General features: G+C 32.3%; 1 protein-coding gene across 1 annotated transcript; it reads left to right on the forward strand.

Annotated features, from left to right (window-relative positions):
• The first annotated feature begins 8677 nt into the window (after positions 1-8677).
• LOC127720093 (uncharacterized) lies at positions 8678-18042 on the forward strand. The gene is made up of 3 exons (XM_052226502.1): positions 8678-8788; positions 14159-14289; positions 17673-18042. Exons 1-3 carry the CDS (start codon positions 8687-8689, stop codon positions 17770-17772), a joined length of 333 nt encoding a protein of 110 aa, XP_052082462.1. The 5' UTR covers positions 8678-8686; the 3' UTR covers positions 17773-18042.
• Positions 18043-23445: the final 5403 nt, after the last annotated feature.

The raw sequence follows: 23445 nt of genomic DNA on the forward strand, positions 1-23445 counted from the left end.
GCGATTTTCTGCTTATATGTTGTAAGGAGAACAATTTTTTTTCAAAATAAGTTTTCGCATGAACAATGCTTTTTCACAATTGCCTTTACCATAAATGACTTAAAGATTACTGAAATAAATTTATTTCTATTTTTGTAATAAAAACTGAAATAATTGTTTTTTATCAAGGTTAAGTACGTGTGAATCCTCAATAAAGTCTACCTACACTTGTTTTTATTTCTGTAGTTGAAGTATCTGACAATCAGAAAATGACAAAAGATAATAGGTTGTTCGAATGACAAAAGTGGAGTTACTTCTCAACTTTACTTTTACCAAACGGATGGGATTTGCATAGAAGATAAAATGAGAATGAAGTATTAGTGATGTAACGATATGCACTGGTCTGGTTTTATTTCTCTATATCCTAATGTATAATCACCACTTGTAACACGAGAATTATTGCGATGTTTTTATTACAGCAAACAAATACCACAGTATCAATTGGCAATAATACACACTCGCATTCATTATTTCAGTAGTGATTCTCCTTTATAACATTTTGTAATCGCATTAATTAGATTTCGCATTTTCCCCAGTAGTCAAGGATTCGCCATAATAAATGCACGTATACAATTTTTATTTTACAGCATTTAAAAAAAAAATCTAAATTTCAGATATAATTTGCATCATCTTTACGCCGCTAATGTACTCCTGATGATTTTCTAAAAAAAACTATGATACACGTATATAAGACAATAATATTTCATATCTATAAACTGCTAATAGTTTTGGATGTTTATTACTTTTTCGGAATTTAAATTGCAAACGCATTAGCTTAGTTAAAAGAAATCAATCTAGCCGACAAAGTATGATTAAATTTTCAAATATCTTTTGAATAACTAATTAGCTGAGAATGCTACTCTACAGTTTCCTTTTTTTGTTGTTTCTTTGTTTCTTGGATATGCACGATGTTCCAAAAGGAAAAATGAACAGAATACTTCATGACATCAGCATTTTTCTTTGTTTTTGATTAAAAAAGCCCAAAACAATGACGCAATAATGACGTCATAACATTGAAAATCTCTATTTTCATGCAAATTAGAAGAAGTTTTGAGAAGCTTCATTTTGGGGACCAAATACGGGTAAAGTCTTAAGGAGTACGTAATTGAAAGCCTTAAGCGGAATTCGAAATAAAAAAAAGTTAACGTACGTCGTTAGTTACACGAGTTATCTCTCTTAATTTATGAAATGAATCGAAAATGAATGCGGGCGGTTTATTATTAAACATACAAATATGATTGTGTAGTGTAAAAATCGCATAGAAAAAAATTCTGATTGAAAATCTGTGAAAAGATATAAGAAGATGTGGTATAAGTGCCAATGAGACAACTCTCCATCCAAGTCAAAATTTATAAAAGTAAACCATTATTCTATTATGCTTATTCTAATGAACTTAGCCATGAAACCACTTTAGAAATGAGTGAGAGTGTAGACAATAGACTAGCTGGAATGGGCATTGAAGATCTTTTCCATTTCCGAAAAGTGTTTTTCTGATTTCTTTTTATTTGTGGACTACGGGAAAACCGTGCACATCCAGTGTGTAAATACTAAATACTATTACAAAGGATAAGAAACATCGAAAGGAGTGGAGAGACGTTGGAATTATGATATTTGGCATCAATACAAAGTATAAGTATATCTATGCTATTAAAAATATGTGTGCATGTCTCATACTCCATAAAAACTGACAAAATCAAACTTTAGAATCGCGATTGAAAAAAAACTATGTGAAAACACAGCTTTTAGCTCGATACAGAAGCCAACAAGACCAACATACATCTTATATAATTCTATTAGTCAGGGTTTTACAAAAGTTACTGACCAACTATTCAGAAGTTTCAGAAGGCTTTCTAGATAGAAAGATCGGCCAGTATGAGGCAACAAACCAGCGACAAATGTATATCTACCTACTTTCAGAAAATCCAGCTTGTTCAGGGCATATTGATATGTTTGGCTATGAGCCAAAACCTAGTGATTCTACATTGATTCATCACCGTGGTCATTACCAATTATTGATAATATAGAAACTTAGATACAAACACACGATGACTCATTATTTGTACCTGTAGTAAGAAAGTTCAAATCTTGTTCAAGTTTAACAATTGTAAAAAAATAGATAACAAGAGATTTGAAATACATTTTTTACAAAACTTGAAGAGGAAATAATAACAGAAAAAAAGATATGAAAGATTCAGTGTGTGTACGATAATTAAACATGGTGTCAGACAAAAACGAAAGTGTTTACAAAACAGAAAAAAGGTAAATGTAGTGCATGGGGATGCTTTACCTCATAGGAGGGTATCCTACAAAAGTATTCCCATTTTCCTTTATAGAACTTCCTGATAGAAATCTGAATAGTCTCAAAATATTACTAAAATTAGGATGCCTCAGAGATCTGGCGTTAGAAAAAGATTATTTTTATCTAGTAAAAGAAGAGTTCACTTGAAGAAGAAATAAATATATCTTTTACATAAAATTATGTTATTTTTTTAGAGGTATTTTAATGTTTTGTACTAACTTTTATTGTGTAAATCATTACTTAAAGGTGTGTGGCAAATAAGCTTGAACAATACTTCATATATACACATAACAAATAGGACAAGACAAAAAAATATGGTTTTAGGATTTTGCAAAATTACAAAACAAATTGAATGCTGCCCTTCACCTTATATGGTAATTTATTCACAAACCTTTCAACACCATATCGGGTGTTGTAACACCTAACTTCTTTCACCAAAATACTCAACAAAAATTGATAAACATTTAAACAATGCGAATTTGTTCATACAAAGATTGTTATTTTCTGAAGTTCTATTACAATGGTAATATGTATAATATTAGAACAGGACTCCCTGAAAACATAATATCTTTTTTTTTAATTTCGACTAGATACAGGCATGACCTACAGACCATATTATTTAAGGAAGGAATCTTTTGACACATATTATATGTTGGCCGAACAATAACCATCAGAGATATTGAATATGCAGCCGACCACTCTGTCCAGCAACAACCAACGCCTTTGACAAATAGAACATTGACACAAGAACAAAAACAAAACATAGCCAAGATAGCATAGCCTACTGCAGCTTTAAAATGTAGTAGAGTCACAGATTGTATCCACCTGACACAATTCAAATAATTACTCAATTGCACTTCTCTTGAAACTGACAATGGAACTTTCTTGAGGGAAATGCCTAGTTTACATTACATTTTTCTAAATAAACCTAGGTATTTTGTTTTGTCAAAACTTGCAAAAACATTACTTGTTTTGCAAAACAGCAATGCTGACAGTGAAAGAGCTTTTTCTTTTGTTAAAACAATTGCAACAAAATTTGGAACGGATCTTAACAAGGATATTTTATGTGCTTTACTGTCCTGTAAAATGAACACGCATTAGAATTAGTCTGAAAACAAAACAGGTGGTGCATTTCTTTTAAAGAATGCAAAGTTAGCTGTAGTTGAATAAAACAATCGTCTGAAATAATGTTGTATATGACCTGTTTAAAACATATCTTGACTACACAAATTATATGTTAATATAATTTTGTTATTGATTCGACCTGAAAAAATGTCGTACACGTTATGACGCGAGATTTTTCACTCAATGCAGGTCATGACCTTTGTTCATTTTCACATTCCCAGATTGACAGGTATGTAAAAGGCATTAATTAAATTACAAATTCATGCTTTGAAGACAATGGTGTCTGGATTTTTAGAGCATACAACATTGGAGATAATGTCAAAAAAAGAATTTCAAAAACTAGGGACCAATGAACAAATTTACAAATATCTGGCTTCAGTGCACCACATTTAACAGTTGGCAACATTTCTAATCCAAAAAAGACTGTGAAAGAACAGATAAATGTGAACAAAATGATGAGGGATTAGAAACTTCCGAAAATGATGAAAATCAAGATCAGGTAATAGAAATATCAGGTCCGACATTATGGTGAAATTCAAGATGATGAGATGGAATCTTCTGAACAGAATGGTGATTGTGAAAGTGACCAAAGACAACAGTCATTAACATGTTATGCAGTGAACCAGATTGTCCAAAGATATATCAGTCAAATCTTCTTCTTGAAAACCATTATATTCTAACTTAATTTAAGAACACAACATCAACCTACTACACCATCAGAACAAATGTGCCGAAAAAATGCAAATTGATGTCTAATGAGACGCTAATTTGCAGATTAAAAAGAAGCAATTGCTATTGGCTGGACATTTTAAAAAGAGAAGAAAAGCATACGATTTAATTTTTTCGGTGATGTGATAGCTAATTCAAGGATCTTTGAATTAGGGTCAGCAGAAGTGTTCTAAAGGTAATTCAGTTGATGTTGCTAGAGAATAAAAAAGGCAATAGATGAAAATGACATGTTGATTTTTTTTCAAGCAATATATATTTTTAAAAGAAAATAAATTACTCTGGTCTTCTGAAGGTTTACAATGCTTGCGTAGCAAAGTGGAAAAAATGTTTTGACATACATGGGTTGAATTGTGTGAATTCGCATGGCGGGAGATACTTGCATAGTAGTAAACGCTTACCCTGTATTCTAAATTGACTGTGATTGCTGTTAAATGTTTTTATCATTTTAACAAATACTTTAAACAAAGATTGTTATTATTTTTAAAAGTTTTAGTTTGTTCGGTCGAAATAATTTTTAGGAGCATGACATAAAAAAAGACAAACGTTTCTGCATTGCCGCTACTCATATTCATAAAAAAATATTGCCCAGTCAAATATTTATCATATACAAGTATTTGGCATGATTGATCCTTCAGATAAACATTGCACATTCCATCAATAGATTGAACATTGAGAAGGGTAGAGAGGCGAAAAATACCAAAGGGATATTCAAACTCATTAAAGTCGAAAACAAACTGATAATGCCATGACTTTCGCATCACATCAATGAAAGACATAGCTTCATTCTTTACAAACCTATTACTCGCACAACATCTATACACCTTATCGCTACTTCCTGTTGGGGTCATGTGTCGCAAAAGCAACTGTCATTAATATTGAGGCGAGGAGGAAAATGTTAAAAAAGAGAAAATTTGAAAATTTTATAGTTTAGGAACTAACTTGTTAGGGGTATCAAACGGAGCCAGTTTTAACGAATTATAAGAAAAAATGGTGGGTTGAACATGGTTTTATGGATAGCCAAACCTCCCGCTTATATGGCAATGTTAAAAATACCACTAAAATGACAACATTACGTGACAGGAATACATACAACTAAACGCAAGAACACTCCGGACAGAGACATACATTAAAACTGACTAAATTTGAAAACCATAAACGACAATATTTACAACGGAGCGTCCAGAAAATAATTTACTATCATATTCCTGACTTGGTAAAGGCATATTTCGAAGAAAATGTTGTGCTAAAATTGGTTTTATAGCTAGCTTAACATCCCGGCACTTGTATGAAAGTTGTAGGTAGTTCCGTTATATTGACAAAACTGTTTGAGGAACCTCAACAGACAAAATTGAGTTTAAGGGCAATATCGTGCATGTAAACATACATCATAGATATATATTTGTACAACATAACTACATAAAATAAACCAATCAAACATACAATTAAATATAACAAAGACGAAAACAAAAAAATTGTTTGTAGTTGATGGTAAAAATAATCTAGTATACAAGAGTAATACAGAAAGACATATGCACACTTTTCCGATATTTAAAAGAACAAATTAAGTAAAATACAATACGAGGATAAACAAAATGAAAATCACACAATACAAAATTTATGCGTTAGAAGCGCACATCCGCACACATATTAGGAACGCCAAAAACTCGAAAGTCGGATGCACAAATACCGAGCCACGTCAAGAGTCATACGACCAAAAGGAACATGATAGTACAAAGAAAAATAAAGGGAAATAAAATGAATGTATGTTTGTTCATAATTCTGTCAACTGTATGTATCCTAGAGAAACCAGACTCAATCAGTCACTCAGAATACTGGTATTTGTTTTATAAAACAAATCGGGTAAATATCTACAAGCACGACAAAAAAGGAAGGGCAATTTGTTTATTTTGAGAAACATATCCCGGTCGGAAGGATACTAAAAGTTGTCATTAACGAATATACATAAGAACTAAACATGAAGGAATTGATAGTTGAAAATCGTTGACGTCCCCGTTCCAAACGGACATTGCTGCGTATGTATACATCCCGCATATCTAAACGGACGCCCAACTTTAGCATTGGTTTACTTATCAGATGGGAGACAAATATGCAACCTGACAAAGTATACCATATAAAAGTAACCAGAAAAATGTTTTTTTGCTAATTTTGCAAATGATCGGAGATAATCTAGAACCCCATTTTGCTAAATTGATTTATGCATGACTAGGTGAACCAACTGTCACAGCCATTCGGCAATCAAGAACACTCTGACTTATGGTTATGCCATACTGAAGCATTGGTTATAATGAGGTGTTAGTTTTACTGCATTTTTATAAAAAAAAAACGAATTTGACGTATCTTCGGCCTTTTTTGTACATAATTGTATTTTATTGACCAAGTCAACAAATATACATGGTGTTAATGAATGTGGATGTTAGTTAAATTGATAATTAACTATGCGGGTAATTCATCAAGGGATTGAATACTGTCAAGAGGCTATTAAACTTACCACGTCCAAATGCAATAGAAAGCAAGTCATCATATTCTATATATATATATATTATAAAAAGTGTACAAGAAAAATACCAATATTGAAAAAGGAAACATATAGATAATTACATTTATTGTTTCCTTTTTTAATATTGGTGTTGTTTTGTATACTTTTTCAGGCGTAAATACAATTTATTTATTGTGTATAGAATCGTTTCTCATAACGATCCAGCGCCTTCGTGAGAAAGAGCGTTGACTAATATCAAGACGTTTTATATATATATATATTATATATATACAAGTCTAAATTGAAAACAACGTTCAAACCTATGATTGCGTTGTATAAAAACCGCAATTTTTATACGTGTGCATGCAAAATAAATTTCTTGGTAGAGGGGTCTAAATACAGCACAAACAACATTTTCCAAAAGACCAAATGAGTGAAAAAGTATATTTTAACAAAACGCATTTGACTAGCAGGTCGAACAACTGATGTTCTTAAACCCTGCTGACGGCCATTGGCTATTGCCAAACAAACGGATCACAAGATGTAACAAAATAGATCTTATTATTAATTTATTACCAAACAGAAAACAATAAACTTGCGGAAAAGATGGTATACCGCAAACATGAGGTGCAAAAATTTGTACACCATATCCGGATTTCGACAATTAATGTCTCTTCAGTGATGTTAGGAATCGAAACGGTATTTGGAAGGCCATATAATTTACCTCAATTTAGGATAGACTCTTGAATTTTGAAAGAGTCAAAATTGGATGAACGGATCATATAAACCCGAAGGCAAATATAATACAAGCCCAAACGAAAAAATATAAACAAGTCTAAATTGAAAACAACGTTCAAACCTATGATTGCGTTGGATAAAAACCGCAATTTTTATACGTGTGCATGCAAAATAAATTTCTTGGTAGAGGGGTCTAAATACAGCACAAATAACATTTTCCAAAAGACCAAATGAGTGAAAAAGTATATTTTAACAAAACATATATATATATAAACAAGTCTAAATTAAAAACAACGTTCAAACCTATGATTGCGTTATATATATGGATTGTATACCATATGCAAGCATCTGATAGAAGTGATATTAAACACAACCCAAGTATGATTTAATTTAGGTCCTTGTAGTTACAAGCGAATATATATTACTAATAAATGTTATGATAGTAAAGCTTATCAACAAACACGTGAAAAAAAAATTATTAGATTTTCTAGCGACAGTCTTTTTCTACTATTTGTCTCTTGTACATGTTATATCACTAAAGCTTTACTGTATACTTTGGACATGCTCGGGACGAGATATTTGTACATGCTCAGGACGAGATCTTTGTATATGCTCAGGACGAGATATATTTGTACATGTTCAGGTCGAGATCTTGGAACATGCTCAGGACGAGATTTTTGGGGGTAATCCTTTTTTCATCTTTATACGTGACATGGTTGGGGTGAATACTCAGATGACTTCACACTGAAGTTAATCTTAGCTAAAGATTTACACCTGTTTCACTGAAACATGTGTTATAATGTCTATTTTGAAACAATTTTCTACAAAATATTATAGTCATGTGGCTTTATTTTTCGAAATTTTCAATATATTGAATTGCGCATCTGGTGCAATGAAATTGGTACCGTTGATATTATTGTAGATGTTCACACTAGTTTCTGAATGAAAACTACAAGTATCCGGAAATTCAACGGTGAAATATTTATCTCGATCAATTTTTTTCTAAACAATTCACCTGTCATACTATATTTGTAGCATCATCTTTCTATCGTACGTCCGTTCAATCATTAAAGTCCCGCAACGGAACAAAATTATGAGATAATAAGAACAATTAGTTAATTTCCATGAAGAGTGGTTGTAGAAATAGATAATTGAAAAGGAGAAATGGAATGACAAACCCTACACTCCTACGGCTTAACCAATAATATATAAATATTGTTCATACATAACTATTGTCCCATTTACTCACAATAATCAACATGAATCATATCCCAAGTACAATTCTAATTACGTGTGTGATTTTATGTTTGGTAAATGGTGATAGTTCACTTCGACCTCTACGAAGTGGTTTCTTTCGTAAGGTAAGTTTATGAAATAAGAATATTTTACTTATTTATTTATTTTGATGTTGTAAAGTAGATGACAAATCTCAAGAAGTGTGAAAACAACAATCATTCGGCTTTTTTTTTTTATAAATGTTCCTCATAATGTTTCAAACAAATCATTACATTAAAAATACCTTGAAGTTGTTTGACATTTACTTTTTATGCAATTTTTATATTTATATCACAACTTTTTTAAGCTTCTTTTTTTTTTTGCATCTTTAAAAAGAAATTTGAAACTCTCAAGAATATAAAAATTATTTCAAACCTTAATTTCGACGCAAAACTTTGCTACAAAGCCTATCTTAAACTTACAATTGTGTTTTGAAAATTACATGGAATATTTTTTTTCAAATCGAATTGAAAATAAGTTCAAAATTACAAGCAACAATTGGCTGGTTTGTTGAAAAAAAATATGTTGGATGTTAATAAAATTAGTTACTTTTGCTGTACTTTAAAGAGTTTTTTTTAAAAGAAATTAAGATTTTTTTTATGTTGTACCGAAGTTAAATTGAATTAATTATATTGCAAAAAAGAATATGACTAATTGAAATCCAATCTGGATATTGCAAGTCAATAATAAAAGCAGGAAATTAAGGTTCTTTCAGAAGGATTTCTCTTTGGACCAACAGTTTTCGGTCGTTGGTCGTTTAGACTTTTGTGAAACAAGGCATGTTTTTTTTTAGATAAAATACAAAACAAGTAGATCTTTGAACTTTTTTTTAACTAAAATCTTATTTAAGTGAAAATTTTTTATTGTAACTCATTTGTTTGATAATCGTGCAGATGTATTTGAATCAAGCGAACAGCAATAAAAAGCGTAGGGCGGCTGATACACCAGTAACTAACAGATCCCCAGCATACATATCGTACAAGTGCTAGAATTATAATAAGACCTTCAAGAACATACAATGCCTCAGTGGGGCATGTCATCAGTGCTAGTAAAATATTACCTTCAGGAACATACTGTGATCCATGCAGCAGGGCACAGATCATGTGCTAGTAATAAAAACATTACCTTCGAGAACATATAGTGTTTCAACAGGGGTATCGACCCAGAGATAGTAATGTAAACAACACATGTATAACGTCACGTGATCAATCCGGGGTATCGACCCAGTGAAGTAGTACAAACATCACACGCATAACGTCACGTGATCTATCCGCGGTATCAATCCAGTGTAGTAATACAAACATCACATGCATAACGTCACGTGATCAATCTGCGGTATCGACCCAGTGTAGTAATACAAACATCACATGCATAACGTCACGTGATCAATCTGCGGTATCGACCCAGTGTAGTAAAACAAACATCAGGGACGTAACGTGATCAATCCGGGGGTATCGAACCAGTGCTAGTAATTAAAAATATTACCTCCTTGAACGTGGTATCGATCGAGCACAAACAACAGTAATGTACTGTAATAAGTGTGGGTGCGATGTTATAACAAACTTTCTAAAAAAAATCAGTATTTTCGCAATAAACTATACAAATTCGAGTAAATCGTTTTACTAAATAGCATACGTGATGAAAAGATTTGTTTCTTTGCCTGTAAGAAAAATATATAATACCATATACAGCGAATGAGCTATATGCGACATTTAGTTTGATCGTTACTTTTACAAGTTAAATATGAGGATATCGAGTTATCGAAAAGGTAACGGCAATTTTGATTTGTCTTGAGATATTTATCCTTAAAGATTGAAGATGAGAATATATTTTTTTTTAAATTTGTCAACATCATGTTAGAACTAAAACAAATTGAAATCGATGAAATCCAAACTGCGTGCAATGACCTCAAGTTTTGTTTAGGTAATTGCTTGTATTATTACATGTCACCTATTGAATCTGAATCATGACCTCAAGTTTTGTTTTGTCTTGTGTCTAATGAACTACTGAATCTGAGTCTGTCTAAATCACCTTAATTCCTCTTTGTGATGGTTTCGTATTTGTAATTATGTTGTTAGTAGTTTGTTCGTCATAACAATCCTCAATATACAAAACCATGTACGGAATATTATTCCAAATACTCGAACATCGCTTTACATCTGAGTATCGGATATTAACTTAGGGCAACTGCTCTTCTATGCAGAATATATACACGAGTAAATCAAATGTACCTGTTTTATTATTGTCCGATATGAGTTTCTGCATAGACTTTCTTTCCTCGGAAACTCGGGCCAATCACATGGAAAGGTAATGAAATAAATTGATATCTATGTAATGAGAGGGCAAAACAAAATTACCAAACTGTTCGATTTAGGTTTTTCTGTTCTTCTTTTAATACCAGGAAAAAACCGAGTTCTTACATTCAATATACACTCAAGATTTAGACCTATTTGACGCTTGACATATTAAGGCTTGTCTATTGTTGAAGACAGTATGTTGACCTCAAGTGTGGCATTGGTCGCTGTCTCAAAACACTACTTCTACATTTTTCAAATCATGCAAAAACTTTTTGAAAAAGCTAAATGATTCTTTCAGTGATAATGCCATGCAATGCGTTGTTTCGAAATTAAAAGGAAATCAGTCCATTTATATTATTAACAAAAAAGTGTACGACATGAATTTAAGACAATATTTTAAACAATAATTGACTTTGTTGTTATGTTACTTATTTCAAATTACATAACAACAAACTCTCAATTCCATGTCTTAAACGAATATTTCAAAATTAATTAACTGTACCTCAGGTCATATGCATAAATTGAAAGATTGTTATTAACGCACTAAAAATTACACTGATTCCATTTTTACATTTCTTCACAAGATTTTAAGGCTAATATCCTATCAAATATTCTTTAGTTCCAAAAAATGATTTGAAAATAAATTCGCTGGTGCGTTAGTGTAATGCCCCGCAAGGAAACATATTCATGTTCGTTGTGGTTTGCACAGTTTTAACGATCACAAATTAGACATTAATGTATCTTCTAACGTGTCGATTCTTTAAACTTTTCAATCCAAATTAGAGAGGATAAATTCATTCTAGCTAATTGAGACTTGAGAAAACAACTTACAATGTAGTTAAAGCAAACCTTAAATCTTTTAAGCATCAAGAAATAATTGTATACGAACAAAATATATTTGTAGTATACTTGAATGAAACCTTAAAAACTAAAAACAAAAATATATGTCCGTTGGACACCATATAAAAATAAGAAGATGTGGTATGCTTGCCAATGAGATAACTCTCCACAAGAGACCAAATGACACAGACATTAACGCTCTTTGCACGTTAAGAACCTTTGTAGGTGACCTGTTGCAAGGCTAAATTTCAGTCCCCATCCAATATATCCTCGTTTTCCCGTGGCAGTCCAAATTTCCACGAACTTCATCCCGGACGACCTCTATTACAGGACCTACCTATTGCATTTATTGTTAATTTCTCGTCCTGAACATGCATGGAATATTTGCCACTGGACGTTAAGCAACCAACAATCAATCATATAAATCAGCAAGGAAAGGAAACGGAAATGGACAGTCGCATTAGTATATTTTGTTATGGTTTTGTGGTGGGGACTGTTTTCTGATAAATGCAAATCCGGCAGGGTCCATGTGTCATTTCATGCAGACTTGTGTTTGGTTTTATTTTACAGTATTGAGTACTTCATAACAAATATCACTAACCATATTATCTAATAATTATACTGACCATCAAGGGAGCAGATGTTTACTATATTATTGATATTATAATAATGCAGTGACCACAGGATTGTAATTTGATCTATAATTCGTGACTCATTATTATAACGATGACCTAACATGGCCTTTAAGTACATAATTCGTGTTTATAAATATTAATAATATCATCGAAATAAATTAAGGAGACGTGGTTATGATTGCCAATGAGACAACTAACCATCAGAGACCAAAGGACAAAAATGTAAACAACTATACGGCACTGTACAGCTTATTGAAATCATCCCTTCGTAAATTTTACGGACGCCATCACGAGTTGGTTGACCGTTATGGAGTATACGTTCACATATGACAACGGATATGTTCCAATTGTCGTAACTAAATGTACAACCCGTCCCCTTTTCTCCGAATGTGACGTACCGAATTAAACTTATCACCGGGTTTGTATTAACATGAGCAACACGACGGGTGCTACATTTGAAGCAGGATCTGCTTACCCTTCCGGAGCACCTGAGATCACCCTCAGTTTTTGGTTGAACGCGTTTTTTATTCCCGTAATTTATTGACGCATCTTCTTTGTTTTTGACAACTTAACATCAATTTCCAAAATTATACCGAAATGTGATTATCAGGTTACAGATTATTATGTTTGTACTTTTGGTCCTTATAATTTGCTATAATGTGGTGAGATTGGACGATTTTATTCTTGTTATTAACGATTTCTATTTCTGTTAAGCAGAGATTGAACGATTTATTTCTGCTATTTTGTTTCATCAAACAAAATTTTACGCGACTCGCCGAAACGCGTGTAACAAAAGACGAAAAGCTAGGAACAGGTATCATCAGTTCAGCTAAGATAAATTTAAAAATTATTAAAACTAAGGTTCCAATCCAATCAGGCAAAGTTGACCGTATATAGATGAATTTGGTTGTTCTTTTAGGCCATTTTTTGTCATAAAGCTGTGTTTAGGTAGTTATACATTTTTGGTTTAAAGTGTTATTTTCTATTTTTTTGTTTGTTTTTGTATTTACTGATTCGAAAATCAAATGATAGCTTTCATAAATCGTCTAAGATTCTTAAATTAAATTATATTTTTGAACTGGCTGTTGTATGGAAAACTATATGAAGTGAGCATTGCAGGGGCGGATCCAGCCATTTTTAACGATGGGAGGGGGGGGGGGGATTCTAACACTCGCAAGTCATGTAAAAAAGGGGGTCCAACCATGTCGCCAAACAAATGCATAAGTTGTCAACATAAAAGGGGTGATTCCAACCCCAAGAACACCCCCTGGGTCCGCTACTGTATTGTCATATTTTTTTAAAGTAAATATTACCATGATGTAAATTGTGGATTTTAAAAAAAACCACTTTCTTACAGGGCTCAATAGAAACAATCCTAGTATACAAGCAATGTATCCATGATAGGTTCCAGTTTTGCTAGAAAAAGAACCAGACAAAAAGTAAAGCAGTACAAAAACTGTGAATCTCGGTTTTTTGAAGAAAAAATTATCAATAGTACTTTTTACTTGATACACATGTATTAAATAGAATTTTTCCATTATTTGTTCTTGCAAAAATACATATACAGATTACTTTTGTTTGAAAATAGCATTTTTTCAATCTCTAACCAAATTAGACTCAATGTTTGCTTTATTTTCGTTAAAAGAAAAAAAATCATTACGTTTTCGTTTTTTGATTTTTGTAGATAATACCACTGACATTCGACTTTCCAGTTTGTGAACCCAACAGTATATGTAAATGGGCAGTATGTGAATGGAACAGGGACCCAAATTTGATCTTATCAAATTCAAACTGTTACTTTTACAATAATCATCAGTAAGTATACTATTTCCCTTCAATTAAATGCACAGCATCAACTTGGAATTGGCTAAATTAAATTGTTTATTTCATTGCAATAACCAGTAATACAATATCATTATAAGACAGTGCTTTACAACGTAGCTTAAAAATGTATCAAGTTGAAACTTTAATGATTTATGAATGTTTATAACTTAAAGAAAAGAGGACTTAAAATATCATATTTTGAGAATATAAAATTATTTCCTTTTCCAAATGCTGTCATTGGTTTTGTTTTCCAAATTTCAGCCTTTTTAGAAAATAACATATTAAATGGTTTATTGTATTTCAAACTCGCACGGCTATTTAGATAGATCGGCATCGTTTTGAAGTGACACATATTCAACTTATCAATTTATCATAATCCCGGATGGTACTCACTTTAAGATATAACTTTGAAATCTTATTACAGGAGATCCATGCGTATTTGAGGATGCTTAACTTGTAATTAAATTTTTTTTTTTAATAGTTTTTTTTTACTCTTCAGTATCCATAGTGCATAGGAATAAGACACAGGTACAATGAAAAAATGTTTATATGAGTAGTCAATGTCGTTAAAGCCCCCCCCCCCCCTCGTCGTCGATGTTTATATTTATACTAGGAAACTAAACTTCCCTCTCCCTCAGGCAAAGTTGACCTTTAGAGGAATTTGGCTATTCTTTTTATGTCCCTTTTGGTATATACCGTTGCTGCGTATTTATACTTCCTTGGCGTTTAAGCGTTCCTGTTGAATGTAAATCCAGATAAGCACTCCGGAAGCACGAAATTTTAAAGTGTTATTTTCATTACTACGGATGAAGTTTTCGTTACTATTCGAAATAATCTAATTTTGGATGTAATACGTCTTCTGATTAAAATAAAATTGAGAATGGAAATGGGGAATATATCAAAGAGACAACAACCCGGCCAAAGAGCAGATAACAGCCGAAGGCCACCAATGGGTCTTCAACGCAGCGAGAAAATCCCGCACCCGGAGGTGGTCCTCAGCTGGATAAAAAATGTGTTCTAGTTCAGTGCAAATGGACGTCTTACTAAATACCAAAACATATAAATGGATTAAATAAAAAAAACATACAAGACTAACAAAGGCCAGAGGCTCCTGACTTGGGACAGGCGCAAAAATGCGGCGGGGTTAAACATGTTTTGTGAGATCTCAACCCTCCCCCTATACCTCTAGCCAATGTAGAATAAAGAAACACACAGCGATACGCAATTTAAAAGAAGTCCGAGTCCGATGTCAGAATAGGTAACAAGCTGAAAGTTCTTGTCTATCAGCTCATAGACATAATTTTGTCTTGTGACCGTAACGTCATCAACGTTTTTTTCATGATTTACTCCTTAAAAATGGAATTTAGAATTAAATCATAAGGAATGACTGTAATATTTTTTCTGTCTATTTAAGGAATGACTGTAATATTTTTTCTGTCTATGAAGAAATAACATCAAACATGTGGAGCACACTGAATAACGCGCGAAGCGTGTTATTTAAAAGTGTGCACCACATTTTTGAGGTTATTTAGAATGAGACAGAAAACATATTACAGTCATTCCTTTTAATTTAATTCTGAATTCCATTTTTAAGGAGTAAATCATGAAAAAACTTTGATGGCGTCACGGTCACATGACAAAATTATATCTATGAGCTGATAGACAAACAACTTTCAGCCAATCAGAAGACGTGTTACATCTAAAATTATATTATTCGAAAATTACATAGAAAATGTGGTGCACACTTTTAAATAACTACGCGGGTTATTCAGTGTGGACCACATTTTTGTGGTTATTTCTTCATAGACAAAAAAATATTACAGTCATTCCTTAAATAATGTAATATTGTTAGATAAAAGAAAAAGAAAAAATGGAAAAAAAAAGATAAAAGATGTGGGCTAAACACTAAGGAGAAAGAAAGAAAAACGAACAAATATAACCAAATACAGCATACGGTATCCGACATTAGCATCCAAATCCATACAACTAACTTAAAATCAAAACGAGTCTAGACCAGTTTTTAATGAAATCAAGATGTGGGACAAACACAAAATTTATCAAAAGAAAAAATTAAATACGATATATTTGGAAACAGGACAAGCACTGTAACAATTCCTGACATGAGATTAACACATTAACATGATGCAGAATTGAAGTAGTTCTCTCATAATACTCTCAATAGTTTTAGCTTGCTTAAACTGTTTTAATGCATTGCAATATCTTTTTTTTATTAAGTATTTCAAAAAGTCACTTCAAAATAAGACGAATATGGAAGTGACAAAAATGGCAATTTATTTTACTAAGTTTCGGGCATATTTAAAATAATTGGTTTTTATATTTTTCTGATTTTTGGTTCTACTTTGTCGTTTCGGATTTTAACCCGTTGCTACGTGATAGTAACAATCATTGAAAGTGAGAACAAGGGTGTTTTTTCACGGAAAAATGAAACTAGAAATTGAAAAAAAATGTCGAAAATAAAAAAAAGACTGATTATTTGTATAACCACTCTACCAAATACGAATTCGATATCGTAGATCATGTACCGTAACCAGGTACTTCGTTGCCTTTTCAAAATAGAAACCCCAAATGGTGTCTGGAGTATTCTTACGATCGGAAGTAAAACCCTTGCAAAAGTCGGGTGTCCGTTTGGCTGGGCGGGGTGCATAAATACGCAGCGACGTCTCGTCAGAATGGGAACGTTAAAACGAAATCTCGTGTAAAAAAATTGCCACGCTTAGTGTATGTTAAGAACCCCTACAACAAGTCTTTTATGGGTCTGTAGGTGGCATGTCGAAAGGCTAAATGTCTGTCCCTTTCCAATATATCCTCATTTTCCAGTAGTATTCCAATTTCCCCCGCCCGTCATTCCGGTAGACCCCTGTTCAGGACCTAGCTATTGGATTTATTGTTAGTTTGTTCTCGTCCTGAACATGTATGAAATATTTTCCACTGGACGTTAAGCAAACATCAAGCAATCTTTTTAAATGATTTCTTCCAATTATTTCTAGCCTTTCAATCGCTTGGAATTTACTATAGAACAATTTTATCTAGGTCATAACAAAATCAGACTAAGTTTTTTTGGCAACTGCAATAAGTTTAAACATGTTAATTCGTAACCAACAATCGTATATTGCGTGTTATTGAACAACAAGATTAACGTGACAAATCTAATCCAGTCAAGAATCTCGATTCTACAAATCATTAAACCCTTCAAAAATGTTGACATAGATATGAAAGGTTAAAATATCTTGGTAAATGGGAAAAGGGAAAATCAGTTTTCGATTGTTGGTTGCTTAACGTCCGTCTAGTGGCAAATAGTCCATGCATGTTCAGAACGAAAATCAGTTTTTAACTATTATCAAACTTTGTTTCAGGTGTAATAGATGTCCAGAAAATTATGAATGCCAAAACACCAATGACAAAGAAGTGGAAGCCAATTTTGTGACATATGCTTATAGATGTTTGCCTTTGTAAGCATAAACATTCGGTTATTCCAGCATTCAGACAACTTTTGGGGACAATATTGAACAAAGATGTTTCTTTCAATTACTTTACTAAATGAACTGAAATGCTTTTGATAATATGATAAAATTATGTATAATTTACTACATATCGATATGAATTTTCTCCTGCATTCCTGCAGGCATTTCCCATTATAATAACTTGTCAGGAAGGATGTTAGTCATTTTGAAAGTGGGTAAGAGAGCGATATGTTTGATTGTATGCATTTATTGGAATAACATTATACAAAAATAAACTTCTATTTGTAAATATAAAAGTTATTATTAGTGATTATGAATTTTCAATTTTTATCAATGGATTTGGAATAATTCTTAAAAGATGTTTTATAATTCGTTCCGATCATTGAAACTATATAAAATCAAAGTACTGAAGTACTGAACATCGGATGACCGCAGGTTCTTGTGGATGGTCAAAAGCACATGTCACAGAAATAGATCACATCTCTATACCTGAAACTGAGGTTAATTTACAGAGATATATTTTTTTCTGATACAAGTTCGTGCATGGATGATGAATAAATGACAGGAAATTCAACCGCACCGTAATAACTATTATATTGTAGTGATACAAATCAGTATACCTGGGACTATTATACTAATATAATACTACTCCCAGAGTATACACTGGTTTGTTGTTATATATTATATTAATATTACGGTTGCATGTAAATATAATTTTCATCTATTTGTATATCATTCTATTCTACTATTCTAATTATAGTGCAGTGCAAGTGCATTGTGGACACTCTTCTGTAAAAAAATCGATTTTTTCTAAAAGATTGGATGTGCGAAGCCATTCATATTTTCCCGCAAAACAATAACAGAGTTATCGGTCCTTGCCGGGAGTGTCGCAAAACGTTCTTGAGATATTCTTCAGTAAGCTTTAACACAATTTTTCGGTACGTGTGCATGGATATCATCAATGATTTTTTACTTTTATATATATATAAAACTAACGACAACACATTTTCATATTATTAATTTGTGTTTTAATAAAAATATTTATAGGAGTATCCATTGAAAAAATGAATTTGAAACAAGCGATAAGTAATGTTATTTTGCACTAGATAATGACCGCGGATCTATAATTTTTATAGATCGGTTGAAAACCCAAAACTTATTTGCATAATGGAAATTTAGGCGATAGCAATACATCGAAATGACCTCACGGTCATCGCGATGTAAAAATAAAAAGATGTGGTATGATTGCCAACCGTCTCCCTTACCTTGGACAGTGGTATACAGCACAACAAACTATAAGGTAACACTGTAACGTTTTACACTTTTTGGTCTTTGTTTCTTGTTGATATATTTACCATAGGTGCTTGGGGACAGGACAATTTTTTTAGCCCTCTAACTTTTTTCCAAAATCCGTTATTTTTTTGTTTTCTGTCAATTTCATTATTTTCGCGTTTTTTGTATTATATAAACAAACATCCCCTTTTATCTATCTTGACCATATGATGCGAAAGTAATATATAGTTTCATTTCAATATAGAAAAGGGGCCTCGATGGCCGAGTGGTCTAAATAGTCGAACTACTGTACCACTAGCCTGTCAACGCTGAGGCTATAAGTTCGAATCCCGCATGTGGCAGGTGCGCTCGACTTCAATCTTAATTGACTAGCATTGTCAGTTTTTATACCAAATGTCGGTGGTTCTCTCCCGGCACTCCGGCTTCCTCCATCAATAAAAATTTACCGTCACGAAATAGCACAATAGTGCAAAGAGTGGCGTTAAACACCAATCAATCAATCAATATAGAAAATGGTCTTACACTTCTAAAATTAGATTTATGCCTGAATTATTGGATTTCAAAACTTGATTATTTAGAAGACATAGTACAGATTGACTTTACTTCTACGGATTGTTGTTTCTAAATCTGTTGTTTATCATGTTATGTGTAACATGTGGACTATTGTCGTAATTCTTTTGCCTCTAGGCCATAGAACTGTTTGGCCCACTTCTATTTCCCCTTATTATTTTTCTTATTCACACTTTATTTGTTACATTTACGTCATCAACATTGTTATTATTTTTTTTATCATATTTTTAGTTTCAAGGTTATTTTGTATTCATAAAGAATTCAACATACACGTTTACGTCAATGTATTCTAATAATATTTACATAAGTATTATAAATCTCTGAAAATGAAGGAAAACCCTCGCTACTCTTTTGTAGAAAGAATTTAGGAAAGTATTCAAAGATACAGATAGACCAAGTCATAAATAATTTGTGTAAATGAATGCATATATCAAATTCAATCCGAGATAATGATTTCCTATGGTATTAATAAAATAGAATATTGTATCATCACAATAATGCAAAATCGGGCTATTAATCCTTTTCCCACCATTTCCGCTAGTAAAGTGGCGGACATCAGTTGATGATAAAACTAAAACCTCTGTAACGAACAATTAATTATCTTTTTATTGATAAGCTCAAAAGGTCAATTGTGAAATGGTTTCGTTGCAATCTTTATTAAAATACAGATTCTGACGCCAAGCTTGTAACCAAATTAAAGCTTGAGAACAGGATCTGTATTTTAAACAGATTGATTTCGTTGCAATTTTCAGCTGCTCCACTTATAGTACTCGAGTTCATATTACAGCCATAGGAAAGAGTTAGACGACCTGAATTTGATTAATGTTCTGGTTATTTTGTTTCTCGTTACCATTACATTAATTCCCGTTTTTATATATAAATAAAAAGATGTGGTATGAGCTCTCCATCCAAGTCACAATGTGTAAAAAGTAAACAATTATAGGTCAAAGTACGGCCTTCAACACGGAGCCTTAATGTCTTTATTGTCGAAAAAATTTCTTAACATCCCAAAAATCAGGAAGAAATAGTGTAAACATATTTTATTAATTAAATTCAGGTTAAGTAATGTACACAAATTGGCATTTACATATTAATACAAGTGAATAATTAATAGGATCCAGAAACAATCTGTTAGCTTATATTAATCCGTTTCCTAATTCAAATAAGAACATTTCATATTGTAATACTCAAGAAGTAGAATGTAAAAAAAATATATATATAACAATGTTTTTTGGGATGTTAAGGAATTTTTTCGACAATAAAGACATGAAGGCTCCGTGTTGAAGGCCGTACTTTGACCTATAGGAAGAAATAATCTCAATATTGTGAGGATCTTTATCGCAGGAAGCTTTCAAATTTAGGATTCTTCCCGAATGAGGATTAAAAACAGTTTCTACTTCTGAATCAGCCGATTTAGGGTCCAACATGGTTCTAAAAAAGACAAAACAACGACAGACATTATCTGTTATAAACCAAGCTCTGTTTTTTATCTGTTAATAAATAACATCAAATTTTGGAGGATTGCAACACAATTCCATATTGGAGTCCTAGGTATGTTATTCTAAACTGTTTCCCAAAATTGATCGCCCTGAAGATAATTAAAATCAAATATGTGAATAAAGGTTTTGATTTTGTAAATATTGCCGGTATTCTTAATGATCATTCCGTTAAAGAACAAATTCCTGGTTATTTTGATAATACTGAGCTCCTTCTTATTTGTTATGTTTACAAAAAATCTACCTGAAAATATGTGTTTAATTATAGCGAAGTACGTAAAGATTTTAATATCAGTGACAGTACACCTACGTCATGAAATTGCAGTAATTCCAAATACATTAGTGGCCCCAGTTCCCATGTTATAACAGGAAACCTTAACATCTTCCATGACTGAGAGTTGAAATAATTCCTCGGTAAATATCCCCCCCCTTTCCCCGGACGTCAATTATCAATTGGAATGAGTGTCGTAACATCATCCACTACTCACTCCGTACTTACTGTACGAAATGGATAAAACGAGAAAAAGCTGACGAAAAATCCATAGATTCCTTTTTTAATTCAGTAATGAACATAGTTGATATTCGTATTAAACATTTTCATGAACATTTTACTCCTAAAAACAACCATTATAGCCCTATTTCTCGTATCAAACATAAGCTAAAAGAACTCGCCAAGGAATTTGTTTTTGTCCCGGCTGATAAGGCTGCCAATAATATCATTATTGTTTGACGTAAATTTTACATTTAGGTTCTTCAGAAGGAAATCACGAATTCACCAACATTCCAACTGACTCCATTTTCGGAAAATGACATCTGTAACAAACATAAACTTTTAGCTACCTCTTTAGAAGCAGAACCGAATAACATGAAAGTTCCAACTATGTACTGGCTAGCTTCCGAAGCTGAACAAAACGCCTTACAAATATAGATTTATTTCGTCTTCAAGTCATTGTTCCCCTACTAAACTGTAAATTCTACTTAATAGTACGCTTGGTACAATCAAAAACCTGGTAATAAATTGTTCAAATATATATAAGGCCTTTGAAATTCGTGGAATTAATTACTTTCGGAATGTCAAAAATTCGTTGGAAGTACTTGATAAATTGCATGCTCATATTGGTGATTTCGAATCTGTTCCAAGCTTTGATTTTTCTACCCTATATACCACTTTGCCTCATTATCTCACTTAGAAAAAATTCACATACCTAACTAAAAAAGCATTTAAAAAGTCAGAATGCGAATATTTATGTTCAAACTCTTTTAGGTCATCTTTTAGTAACAACAAACAAAAGAACTATGTAAATTGGACCTGTTCTGATACGATAACTGCATTTGAATTTTTATTAGATTACATCTTTGTTCGCTGTGGAGATTCCGTATATCGTCAAGTTATCGGAATTCCAATGGGGACTATCTGTGCACCACTTGTTGCGGACCCGTTTCTGTATTGTTACGAGTTACAATGTATGACTAAAATCAGCAAAGACCCATCGAAACAACATCTGATACAAAAATTTAATAACACTTTTAGATATTTGGATGATATATTGGCTCTCAATAATGACGACTTCAGTATATCTTCAGTATGTACATTAAAGAGATTTATCCTACTGAACTGACTTTGAATAAAGATAATACTAGCAATGAACACTGCCCTTTCCTGGATCTTGATATCTATATCTTTAATGGGAAGCTTAATACCAAAATTTACGACCAAAGAGATGATTTTTTATTTCCTATTGTTAATAATCCATTTTTAGATTGTGACGTTCCCTTGTCACCCTCTTATGGTGTTTATGTATCTCAACTTGTTCGATTCGCACGTGTATGTAACAACGTATTTGATTTTAACGAAAGAAATCTCTGTAAACCAGGGTTTTCGATATCACAAACTTATCAAAACATTTACTAAATTTTATCTTCGGTACAAGGACATCATTCGTAAATATAAATCAACGTGCAGACATCTTATACGATCAGGTATTTCACATCGCATCTTTTATGGTAATATTCTATACAAAGCACAAAGACTTATTCAGAAGGGATATAGTTACGATATTGTTGTCAAGTCATTAAAGATGGCATTTTTTGGAATTAATATTGATTAACGCATAGGGTCTTTGCATCGGAAATAAACACATTTATTCTTAAACCAGTTGTTGGCATGATACGGTTTATGTTCTCGTATATTTTATGATGGTATGATATTAAACCCCTAACGGGAGGGATTGTGCTTGATTGTCATATGATGAAGACGTAATCTTTCGTTCAGTTTAATTGAGGTCTGGACCTGGCATGTCAGTAAC

This window comes from Mytilus californianus, unplaced genomic scaffold (genome assembly GCF_021869535.1).
Source record: "Mytilus californianus isolate M0D057914Y unplaced genomic scaffold, xbMytCali1.0.p SCAF_11, whole genome shotgun sequence".
Lineage (NCBI taxonomy): Eukaryota > Metazoa > Mollusca > Bivalvia > Mytilida > Mytilidae > Mytilus > Mytilus californianus.